General features: G+C 48.2%; 1 protein-coding gene and 2 non-coding genes across 3 annotated transcripts; 1 reads left to right on the top strand and 2 right to left on the bottom strand.

The window, feature by feature from the left end:
- The first annotated feature begins 6,292 nt into the window (after positions 1–6,292).
- Positions 6,293–9,026, top strand: LOC121854054 (transmembrane protease serine 13-like). Its single transcript, XM_042348447.1, has 2 exons — positions 6,293–6,690; positions 8,810–9,026. The coding sequence occupies exons 1-2, from the start codon at positions 6,293–6,295 to the stop codon at positions 9,024–9,026; spliced, it is 615 nt and encodes a 204-aa protein (XP_042204381.1).
- Positions 9,027–11,560: 2,534 nt separating this feature from the next.
- Positions 11,561–11,633, bottom strand: Trnaf-aaa. Its single transcript has one exon. It is a non-coding gene; the product is annotated as a tRNA-Phe (tRNA).
- Positions 11,634–11,731: 98 nt separating this feature from the next.
- On the bottom strand, positions 11,732–11,804 carry Trnav-aac. The gene has a single exon. It is a non-coding gene; the product is annotated as a tRNA-Val (tRNA).
- Positions 11,805–12,934: the final 1,130 nt, after the last annotated feature.

Below are 12,934 nucleotides of genomic sequence, written 5' to 3'. Positions count from 1 at the left end.
TATTATTTTTTAATAAAATTTCCGGTGTTTTTTATTTTATTTATTTTTTATTTTTTGTAATAAATTTTGTTTTTTTTATTAATTTTTGCGTTTTTTCATTAAATTTTCTGGTTTTTTTTTTATTAATTTTGGTGTTTTTCATTAATTTCTGGTGTTTTTTTATTAATTTTGGTGTTTTTTTCATTAAATTTTCTGCGTTTTTTTTTATTAATTTTTGGTGTTTTCATTAAATTTTCTGGCGTTTTTTTATTAATTTTTGGTGTTTTTCATTAATTTTCTGGTGTTTTTATTAATTTTCTGGTGTTTTTTTTATTAATTTTTGGTGTTTTTCATTAAATTTTCTGGTGTTTTTTTAATTTTGGTGTTTTTTCATTAATTTTCTGGTTTTTTTTTATTAATTTTTGTGTTTTTCATTAAATTTTCTGGTGTTTTTTTTATTAATTTTTGGTGTTTTTTCATTAAATTTTCTGGTGTTTTTTTTATATAATTGTTGGTGTTTTTATATTTAATTTTAAAGTAATTTATTTATTTTATGGAGTAAAATTCCAAAAAAGTTCCACTACACTTCATTTTAACTGGTCATGGAGAACGTGTCTACCTGGTGGAGAGAACGTGTCTACCTGGTGAGAGAACGTGTCTACCAGGTGAGAACGTGTCTACCTGGTGAGAGAACGTGTCTACCAGGGTGAGGTGGTGAGAGAACGAGTCTACCTGGTGAGACCGTCTACCTGTGAGAGAGAACGTGTCTACCAGGTGAGAACGTGTCTACCTGGTGAGAGAACGTGTCTACCTGGTGAGAGAACGTGTCTACCAGGTGAGAGAACGTCACTGGTGGAGAGAACGTGTCTACCAGGTGAGAGAACGTGTCTACCTGGTGAGAGAACGTGTCTACCTGGTGAGAGAACGTGTCTACCTGGTGAGAGAACGTGTCTACCTGGTGAGGTGGTGAAAGAACGTGTTCACCTGGTGAGAGAACGTGTCTACCTGTGAGAGAACGTGTCTACCTGTCTCTTACCTTTAGAAAGTTAATTACAGGTTAGATCTTGTTAATTAGGTTAATTTAGCCTCTCTCTCTCTCTCAAACCTCAACCATCACTCTACACAGGTAGTGGGGACGTTTTAGCAGGTAGCACAGGTAATGGGGACGTCTCTACAGGTAACACAGGTAATGGGGTGAACTTACAGGTAGTGGGGACGTCTCAACAGGTAACACAGGTAATGGGTACGTCTCTACAGGTAACACAGGTAATGGGGTGAACTTACAGGTAGTGGGGACGTCTCAACTTGGTAACACAGGTAATGGGGACGTCTCAACTGGTAACACAGGTAATGGGTGAACTTACAGGTAGTGGGGACGTCTCAACTGGTAACAGGTAATGGGGACGTCTCAACTGGTAACACAGGTAATGGGGACGTCTCTACAGGTATCACAGGTAATGGGGTGAACTTACAGGTAGTGGGGACGTCTCAACTGGTAACACAGGTAATGGGGACGTTCCTACAGGTAATGGGGTGAACTTACAGGGTAGTGGGGACGTCTCAACTGGTAACATGGTAATGGGGACGTCTCACAGGTAACACAGGTAATGGGGTGAACTTACAGTGGGGGGACGTCTCCAACTGGTAAATCAGGTAATGGGGACGTTCTACAGGTAACACAGGTAATGGGGTGAACTTACAGGTAGTGGGGACGTCTCAACTGGTAACACAGGTAATGGGGACGTCTCTACATGGTAACACAGGTAATGGGGTGAACTTACAGGTAGTGGGTCGTCTCAACAGGTAACACAGGTATGGGGACGTCTCTACAGGTAACACAGGTAATGGGGTGAACTTGCAGGTAGTGGGGACGTCTCAACAGGTAACACAGGTGTAGGGGGACGTCTCACAGGTAACACAGGTAATGGGGGTGAACTTACAGGTAGTGGGGATGTCTCACAGGTAACACAGGTAGTGACGTCTCTACAGGTAACACAGGTAATGGGGAGCCTCACAGGTAACACAGGTAATGGGTGAACTTACAGGTAGTGGGGACGTCTCAACAGGTAACACAGGTAATGGGGGACGTCTCTACAGGTAACACAGGTAATGGGGTGAAACTTACAGGTAGTGGGGACGTCTCAACAGGTAACACAGGTAATGGGGGACGTCTCTACAGGTAACACACAGGTAATGGGGTGAACTTACAGGTAGTGGGGACGTCTCAACCGGGTAACACAGGTAATGGGGATCTCTCCACAGGTAACACAGGTAATGGGTGAACTTACAGGTAGTGGGGACGTCTCAACTGGTAACACAGGTAATGGGGACGTCTCAACTGGTAACACAGGGTAATGGGACGTCTCAACTGGTAACACAGGTAATGGGGACGTCTCTACAGGTAACACAGGATGGGGTGAACTTACAGGGTAGTGGGGACGTCTCAACTGGTAACACAGGTAATGGGACGTCTCTACAGGTAACACAGGTAATGGGGTGAACTTACAGGTAGTGGGGACGTCTCAACTGGTAACACAGGTAATGGGGATGTCTCTACAGGTACAGGTAATAGGGTGAACTTACAGGTAGTGGGGTCGTCTCAACAGGTAACACAGGTAATGGGGACGTCTCTACAGGTAACACAGGTAATGGGGTGAACTTGCAGGTAGTGGGGACGTCTCAACAGGTAACACAGGTAATGGGGACGTCTCTACAGGTAACACAGGTAATGGGGGTGAACTTACAGGTAGTGGGGATGTCTCAACAGGTAACACAGGTAGTGGGGACGTCTCTACAGGTAACACAGGTAATGGGGGACGTCTCTACAGGTAACACAGGTAATGGGGTGAACTTACATAGTGGGGACGTCTCAACAGGTAACACAGGTAATGGGGACGTCTCTACAGGTAACTACAGGTAATGGGGTGAACTTACAGGTAGTGGGGACGTCTCAACAGGTAACACAGGTAATGGGGACGTTCACAGGTACAGGTAATGGGGTGAACTTACAGGTAGTGGGGACGTCTCAACTGGTAACACAGGTAGGGGACGTCTCAACAGGTAAACACAGGTAATGGGGTGAACTTACAGGAGGTGGGGACGTCTCAACTGGTAACACAGGTAATGGGGACGTCTCTCTAACAGGTAACACAGGTAATGGGGTGAACTTATAGTAGTGGGGACGTCTCAACTGGTAACATACAGGTAATGGGGACGTCTCTACAGGCAACATATAATGTAAGAACTTTACAGGTAGTGGGGACGTCTCAACTGGTAACATCATAATGGGGACGTTCCCTACAGGTAACACAGGTAATGGGGTGAACTTTACAGGTAGTGGGGACGTCTCAACTGGTAACACAGGTAATGGGACGTCTCTACAGGTAACACAGGTAATGGGGACGTCTCAACTGGTAACACAGGAATGGGACGTCTCTACAGGTAACACAGGTACGGGTGAACTTACAGTAGTGGGGACGTCTCAACTGGTAACACAGGTAATGACGTCTCTACAGGTAACACAGGTAATGGGGACGTCTCAACTGGTAACACAGGTAATGGGGACGTTCTCTACAGGTAACATAGGTAATGGGACGTTCCAACTGGTAACACAGGTAATGGGGACGTCCCCAGCAGGTAACACAGGTAATGGGGTGAACTTCAGGTAAGGGGACGTCTCAACTGGTAACACAGGTATGGGGGACGTCTCACAGGTAACACAGGTATGGGGTGAACTTACAGGTGGAAGGGGACGTCTCAACTGGTAACACAGGTAATGGGGACGTCTCTACAGGTAACACAGGTAATGGGGGTGAACTTACAGGTAGTGGGGACGTCTCAACTGGTAACACAGGTATGGGGGACGTCTCAACAGGTAAACGGGTAATGGGGTGAACTTACAGGTAGTGGGGACGTCTCAACTGGTAACACAGGTAATGGGGACGTCTCAACAGGTAACACAGGTAATGGGGACGTCTCTACAGGTAATGGGGGTGAACTTACAGGTAGTGGGGATGTCTCAACTGGTAACACAGGTAATGGGGACGTCTCAACTAGTAACACAGGTAATGGGTGAACTTACAGGTAGTGGGGACGTCTCAACTGGTAACACAGTAATGGGGACGTCTCTACAGTAAACACAGGTAAATGGGACGTCTCTGGTAGGGGTGAACTTACAGGTAATGGGGACGTCTCTACAGGTAACACAGGTAATGGGGACGTCTCTACAGGTAATGGGGTGAACTTACAGGTAATGGGGACGTCTCTACAGGTAATGGGGTGAACTTACAGGTAGTGGGGACGTTTTAGCAGGTAACACAGGTAATGGGGACGTCTCAACTGGTAACACAGGTAATGGGGACGTCTCAACTGGTAACACAGGTAATGGGGACGTCTCTACAGGTAACACAGGTAATGGGGTGAACTTACAGGTAGTGGGGAGCCAATTGAGAGAGAAACAGCAGCCTGGCGGCCCATTTATTGAGAGAGGTGTTACACTTAAGCGTCAGGCCTCGTTAACCTGTGGGTGAGGTTAGGTTAGGAAGATTTGGTTGGGGTTTGGGTTGGGGTTTGCTGGGGGTTTGGTTGGGGTTTGGTTGAATTGGTTGGGGTTTGTGAGCTGATTGATTTGGTCAGGGGTTTGGTTGGGGTTTGGTTGGGGCTCTGGCTGGGGTCTGGCTGACCTGTGGGGCCTGTCAGACTCTGTCAGGGCTCTGGCTGGGGGTTTGGCTGATCAGGCTTGGCTGGGGTTCATTGGGCCTGGTTGGGGCCTGGTTGGGGCCTGGCTGGGGGCCTGGCGACTTGTCTGGGGCTTGGTTGGGGGTTTGGTTGGGGGTTTGGTTGGGGCTTGGTTGGGACCTGTTTGGGGTTTGGTTGGGGCTTGGTTGGGTGTGTTGGGATTTGGTTGGGGCTTTGTCAGGGTTTGGCTGGGACTCTGGCTGTGGGGTTTGGTTGGGGTTTGTCAGGGCTTTGGTTGGGGTTTGGTTTTGGGTTTGGCTGGGATTTGGTTGGGGTCTGTCAGGTCTGGTTGGGGTTTGGTTGGGGTTTGGCTGGGATTTGGCTGGGGGTTTGGTTGGGGTTTGGTTGGGGTTTGGTTGGGGGTTTGGTTGGGGTTTGTTGGGATTTGTTGGGGTTTGTGGGATTTGGTTGGGGTTTGCTGGTTTGTTGGGGTTTGGTTGTTTTGGGTTTGGTTGGGGTTTGGTTGGGGTTTGGTTGGGGTTTGGTTTTTGGCTTGGTTGATGGTTGGGGTCTGTTGGGGTCTGCTGGGGTCTGGTTGGGGTTTGGTTGCTAGGTTAGGTTAGATAGATAGATGAACTGGAAGATTGACAGATAGACAGACAAAGAGATAAAATGAAATTCAGACAGACAGACAGACAGATAGACAGACAGATAGACAGACAGACAGACAGACAGACAGACAGACAGACAGACCAACAGACAGACAGACAGACAGACAGACAGACAGACAGACCAACAGACAGACCGACAGACAGACAGACCAACAGACAGACAGACAGACAGACAGAAGACAGACAGACAGACCAACAGACAGACCGACAGACAGACAGACCAACAGACAGACAGACAGACAGACAGACAGACAGACCAACAGACAGGACAGACCAACAGACAGACAGACAGACAGACAGACTGACAGACAGACAGACAGACAGACAGACAGACAGACAGACAGAATGGGACAGAAAGACAGACAGACCAACAGACAGACAGACAGACCAACAGACAGACAGACAGACAGACCAACAGACAGACAGACAGACCAACAGACAGACAGACAGACAGACCAACAGACAGACAGACAGACAGACAGACAGACAGACAGACAGACCAACAGACAGACAGACAGACCAACAGACAGACAGACAGACAGACAGACAGACAGACAGACAGACAGTAGGTGTCGGCAGGGGCTGTGTTATCGTCTGCTTGGGGAAGATAACAGCCTCTTATCTTGACTACTGATAACAATGAGGGCAGCCAATGTGTTATCCTACGTTTGGTCGGTTAGTGTTACGTTAGGTTGCTAGAGTTACGTCAGTTGCGCCAGGGTTAGATATTAGCGTTACGTTAGGTCAGTGTCAGGCTAGGCTACGCTAGGCTAGCGTTACGTTAGTGTTAGGTTACGTTAGGTTACGCCAGGTCACTGCCAGCCAGGCCACGCCAGGCCACGCCAGCCCACGCCAGGCCATGCCAGGCCACGCCAGGCCAGCGTCGCCAGCGCCAGGTCACGCCAGGTCACGCCAGGCCACGCCAGGCCAGGCCACGCCAGGCCACGCTTAGCCCACGCCAGGCCATGCCAGGCCACGCCAGGCCAGCCACGCCAGTGCCAGGTCACGCCAGGCCGCGCCAGGTCACGCCAGGCCAGGCCACGCCAGGGCCACGCCAGCTCACGCCAGGCCATGCCAGGCCACGCCAGCCCAGCGCCACGCCAGCGCCAGGTCACGCCAGGCCACGCCAGGAACCAGCCGCCAGCGCCAGGTCACGCCAGGCCACGCCAGGCCAGGCCACGCCAGGCCACGCCACCACGCCAGGCCATGCTACAGGTCACGCCAGGCCAGCGTCACGCCAGCGCCAGGTCACGCCAGGCCACGCCAGGCCGCCACGCCAGTGCCAGGCGATGCCAGGCCACGCCAGGCCAGCCGCCACGCCAGCGCCAGGCCACGCCAGAGCGCGTCAGGTTGCAAGAGCTACGTTAGTGTTAGGTTACGTTAGGTAACAGTAGGGTTAGTTGCGGCAGTGTTAGGTTACGTTAGGTCACGCCAGTGTCAGGTCACGCCAGGTCACGCCAGGTCAGGTTACGCTAGGCTACGCTAGTGTCAGGCAGGTTACGCTAGGTCACGCTAGTGTTACGCTAGGTTATGTTAGGCTACGCTAGGTTACGTTAGTGTTAGTTAGGTTACGTTAGGTTACGTTAGGTTAGCGTTACGTTAGTGTTAGGTTACGTTAGGTTACGTTAGGTTACGTTAGGTTAGGTTAAGTTGTGCTATCTCGGGTTATTAGTGGTTGTTGTGGTAGTTGTTATAACCCCGGGTGTTGTTGTTGTTGTATTTGACGTCATTGGTTTGTTTATAGCCAATCATATGAGTTAAAGGTTGTGATTGGTCAGTTTCTAGCCAATCACATCATGGAGGGTTTGTTTACTGTTTCTAGGGATCTTATTGGTCAGTTTCTAGCCAATCACATCATGGAGGGTTTGTTTACTGTTTCTAGGGATCTTATTGGTCAGTTTCTAGCCAATCACATCATGGAGGGTTTGTTTACTGTTTTAGGGATCTTATTGGTCAGTTTCAGCCAATCACATCATGGAGGGTTTGTTTACTGTTTCTAGGGATCTTATTGGTCAGTTTCTAGCCAATCACATCATGGAGGGTTTGTTTACTGTTTCTAGATCTTATTGGTCAGTTTCTAGCCAATCATCATGGAGGGTTTGTTTTCTGTTTCTAGGGATCTTATTGGTCAGTTTCTAGCCAATCACATCATGGAGGGTTTGTTTTCTGTTTCTAGGGATCTTATTGGTCAGTTTTCAGACAGAGAGAGAGAGAGAGACAGACAGACAGACAGACAGACAGAGAGACAGACAGATAGATAGGCAGACAGACAGATAGACAGACAGATAGATAGACAGACAGACAGACAGACAGACAGACAGACAGACAGATAGATAGGGCAGACAGACAGATAGACAGACAGACAGAGAGACAGACAGACAGAGAGACAGACAGACAGACAGACAGACAGACAGACAGAGAGACAGACAGATAGATAGGCAGACAGACAGACAGACAGAGGTATCGCCGTGCTCCGGAAATACCTATTACAACTATTTCCTGTCAGCTTAATCATGTTTTTGTGCTTAGCTGGGGTCAATACTCAATATAAATGACTAAGCTTACATCAACACTCACTATAAATGACTAAGCTTACATCAACACTCACTATAAATCACTAAGCTTACATCAATACTCACTATAAATGACTAAGCTTAAGTCAACACTCACTATAAATGACTAAGCTTACGTCAATACGCACTATAAATGACTAAGCTTACATCAACACTCACTATAAATGACTAAGCTTACATCAACACTCACTATAAATGACTAAGCTTACATCAACACTCACTATAAATGACTAAGCTTACGTCAATACTCACTATAAATGACTAAGCTTACGTCAACACTCACTATAAATGACTAAGCCACATCAATACTATAAATGACTAAGCTTACATCAATACTCATTATAAATCACTCAGCTTACGCCATGAATATTAAACACTAAGCTGGGGCCAATACTCACTGTTCATAAGCATAAGCGTTGATGACTGCTTTGGAAGCACTAGGAAGGTGACCGTCAAACCGCACCACCAATCTTGTTCCTGACCGCATAATTCTACCGCAACCACGACACTTGTTACTTGGTCAATCACGTACAGAATCAAGTACCAGGTACATGGCACGAACACTGTCAACATCTGCCAGGCCAGGACCATATCTTTTACTTGTACGTCGCTAAAACGGAACAGTAACGCGTCTTTAGTTTAGGTCATGGCGTCGAAAACCAAGTGATTTGGTTTCGAGGATTATGTAGTCTGGGGTGTTACTTGGGGTGTTACTGGGGTGTTACTTGAGGTGTTACTTGGGGTGATTGGGGTGTTACTTAGGGTGTTCATTGAGGTCAATTCTTGAGGTGTTACTCAGGGTGTCTTGGGGTGTTAGTTGGGGTGATTGGGGTGTTACGGAAAGGTTCCTTGGAGTGTCACTTGAGGTGTTACTCAGGGTTTTTGGGGTGTTACTTGATGTGTCCTTAGGGTGCTACTTGAGGTGTTCCTTGGGGTAACTGGGGTGCTACTTGAGGTGCTCCTTAGGGTAACTGGGGTGTTCCTTGGGGTAACTGGAGGCTATGAGATGCTCCTTGTTTTAAGTATCTTCCAGGAACTTAGTGTGACTGGTGTGGCGTCTGTCTGCGTAATGGCGTCCTTCAGGGTGTGGTTGGGGGTTAAGGGTGTGCCCAACCTCCAGCCTTGAGGTACCTCGTCCTTGGCGGCTCAAGGGTGTGGTCCTAACCTCCAGCCTTGAGGTACCTCGTCCTGGAGACCTAAGGGAGGGCCTCAACCTCCAGCCTTGAGGTACCCGTCCTGGAGACTTAAGGTGTGGCCTCAACCTCCAGCCCAGAGGTACCTCGTCCTTGGAGACCCAGGGTGGCCTCAACCTCCAGCCTAGAGGTACCTGTCCTTGGAGGCCTAAGGGTGTGGCCTCAACCTCCAGCCTTGAGGATCCCTCGTCCTTGGAGGCCCAAGGGGTGGCTTCAACCTCCAGCCTTGAGGTACCCTCGTCCCAAGGCCCAAGGCCTCAACCTCCAGCCTTGAGGTACCTCGTCCTGGAGGCCTAAGGGTGTGGCCTCAACCTCCAGCCTGAGGTACCCCGTCCCTGGAGGACCAGGGGTGTAGCCTCAGCCTCCAGCCTTGAGGCACTCGTCCTGGGAGGCCCAAGTGTGTGGCCTCAACCTCCAGCCTAGAGGTACCTCGTCCTTGGAGTCCCACTTGCTTTGACCTCCAGGGGGCCTGATTCAGCATCATACCATGAGAGGCCACGTTCCAGGGTCCCAGTGGCCTCTGGGGTCTGTTCGGCCTGGCCTCCTTCGGTATCTCGCTGGAAGGCTTTATTTTCCTTGCCTTTGAGGGCCATGTGTGGACCTTGGGATGTCTTAAAATCTTGGGAAATCTTCGAAAATCTTGGGAAATCTTAGTAAAATCTTGAAAAATCTTAGTAAAATTGAAAATCTTGAGAAATCTTGGGAAATTCGAAAATCTTGGGAAATCTTTCGAAAATCTTGGGAAACTTAGTAAAAATCATGAGAAATCTTGGGAAATCTTAGTAAAATCTTGAAAATCTTGGGAAAAATCACCAAATTCACTCAAAATCACTAAATCACTGTTCTGTCAAACACACTGCCACCACAAGCACTCTCCATCGCCTGGCGTTTACCCCATCACACACACACACACGTACCCTGACTCTCCGATCGTCTTCCAGTGGAGGCATTCTTGCACCAGCACTGGCATTAGATCGCCTGGAATGATGTGCACCAGTGTGTGTGGTGTGTCGACAATAACCATGTACTGATAACAGCTGATAACGTACGTCTCTCTCTGCCTCTCTCTCTTTTATTTATTCTGAGAGGAAATTTTTTCACTAATTAAAATTCCTTCCACTTCACTATTATCTGATATGTAATTAAGGGTTAGGTTAGAGAGAGAGAGAGAGAGAGAGAGAGGAGAGAGTGAGAGAGAGAGAGAGAGAGAGAGAGAGAGAGAGAGAGAGAGAGAGAGAGAGAGAGAGAGAGAGAGAGAGAGAGGACTTTCACCTTAAGACACAGGCCTTTCTATTTTTCAGCGTCTGAAACAATACCAGTTGAGAGAGGAGGAGGAGGAGGAGGAGGAGAGGAAGAGGAAGAGGAAGAGGAAGAGGGAGGAGGAGGAGGAGGAGGAAGAGGAAGAGGAGGAGGAAGAGAGGGGGAGGAGGAGGAGGAGGGGAGGAGGAGGAAGAGGAGGAGAAGAGGGGAGGAAGAGGAGAGGAGGAGGAGGAAGAGGAGGAAGAGGAGGAGGAGGAGACTTATTCAATGAAGTGTGTATGTATGTATGGCAACTATATGTGTGTGTACTGTGTGTGTGTGTGTGTGTGTATCTGTGTGTGTGTGTGTATCTGTGTGTGTGTGTGTGTGTGTGTGTGGGAGAGGTTACATAACGCGTACACAATGACGAACTGGGAGCCTCACAATGGTTCCTACACAATGTCAGTCAGCCAGCAAGACTGTTCTCCTTAATTCAACCCGGATGAAAGAAAGAGAGAGAGAGAGAGGAGGTTAGGTTAGTTGTGCTTCTCTCTCTCTTTCTCTCCTCTCTTTCACTCTCCCTCTCTCTCTCACGGGGCCACGGTGAGGGAAGGTGACCAATGGTGCTATAGAACCACTTAATAGCCTTGTAAGTCTAGTCTAGGCTATTTTATACTAGTAGATTGTTAGTAGAGAAAAGAGAGAGAGAGAGAAAGTGAGTTAGAGAAAGTGAGGTAAACTTTTGTTCACCAGGATCGAACCTGGGACCTTCTGTGTGTTAGACAGATGTGATAACCACTACACCATGAGCACTTGTGACACAGGTTCGTATCCCCTATTGAGAGAAAGAGAGAGAGAGAGAGAAGAAAGTGAGTTAAAGAAAGTGAGGTAAAACCTTGTGCTCACCAGGGATCGAACTGGGACCTTCTGTGTGTTAGGAGATGATGAAAACCACTACACCATGAGCACTTGGTGACACAGGTTCGTATCCCTATTGAGAGAAAGAGAGAGAGAGAGAGAGAAAGAGAGAGAAAGTGAGTTAAAGAAAGTGAGATAAAACTCTGGCTCACCAGGATCGAACCTGGGACCTCGTGTGTTAGACAGATGTGATAACCACTACACCATGAGCACTTGGTGACACAGGTTCGTAATCCCCTATTGAGAGAAAGAGAGAGAGAGAGGAGAGAGAGGGAGAGAAAGTGAGTTAAAGAAAGTGAGATAAAACTCTTGTGCTCACCAGGGATCGAACCTGGGACCTTCTGTGTTTTGGACAGATGTGATAACCACTACACCATGAGCACTTGGTGGCGACAAAGGTTCCGTATCCCTATTGAGAGAAAGAGAGAGAGAGAGAGAGAGAGAGAGAGAAAGTGAGTTAAAGAAAGTGAGATAAAACTCTTGTGCTCACCAGGGATCGAACCTGGGACCTTCTGTGTGTTAGACAGATGTGATAACCACTACACCATGAGCACTTGGTGACACAGGTTCGTATCCCCTATTGAGAAAGAGAGAGAGAGAGAGAGAGAGAGAGAGAGAAAGTGAGTTAAAGAAAGTGAGATAAAACTCCTGTGCTCACCAGGATCGAACCTGGACCTTCTGTAAGCAGATGATGATAACCACTACAATCATGAGCACTGGTGACACAGGTTCGTATCCCTCATTGAGAGATCCCATAGATAAGAACATAAGAATGGAAGAAACTGCAGCGGGTCTATTGGTCCATACTGGGCAGATCCACTACACCCAGCGCCCTATTGCCATATAAACATCCAACCTAACACTAACACTAACCTAACACTAACCTAACACTAAAACCTAACACTAACACTAACACTCAACACTAACACTAACCCAACACTAACCTAACACCAACCCAACATTAACACAACCCAACACTAACCCAACACTAACACTAACACCAACACTCAACCTCTAACACTAACCTAACACTCAACACTCAACACCAACCCAACACTAACCTAACACTCAACTCCACACTAACCTAACACCAACCTAACACTAACCTAACACTCAACCTAACACTAACCCAACCAACACCAACCCAACACTAACCCACAGTGTGTTTGAAGCTATCCAGCGTATTTGAGTTAATGATGATATTTGGTAACTTGTTCCAGTCATCCACTACTCTGTTACCAAACCAATGTTTACCTATTGGGAGGACTATGGAGGGTTGGGGAAGACTATGGAGGGTTGGGGATGACTATGGAGGGTTGGGAAGACTATGGAGGGTTGGGAGGACTGGAGGTTGGGGACTATTGGAGGGTTGGGGAGGACTAGGAGGGTTGGGGAGGACTATGGAGGGTTGGGGAGGACCTGGAGGGGGACTTGAGGTTGGGAAGACCATGGAGGTTGGGGAGGACTATGGAGGGTTGGGGAGGACTAAGAGGTTGGGGAAGACTATGGAGGGTTGGGGAGGCTATGGAGGTTGGGGAGGACTATGGGAGGTTGGGGAGGACTATGGAGGGGGGAAGACTATGGAGGGTTGGGGATGACTATGGAGGTTGGGGATGACTATGGAGGGTTGGGAGACTATTGGGGTTGGGGGGACTATTGAGGTTGGGGAGAGACTATGGAGGTT

This window comes from Homarus americanus, unplaced genomic scaffold (genome assembly GCF_018991925.1).
Source record: "Homarus americanus isolate GMGI-L3 unplaced genomic scaffold, GMGI_Hamer_2.0 scaffold19160, whole genome shotgun sequence".
In the NCBI taxonomy this organism is placed as follows: Eukaryota; Metazoa; Arthropoda; class Malacostraca; order Decapoda; family Nephropidae; genus Homarus; species Homarus americanus.
The sequence above is the reverse complement of the archived record's forward strand: the minus strand, read 5'-3'. Positions and strand labels throughout refer to the sequence as shown.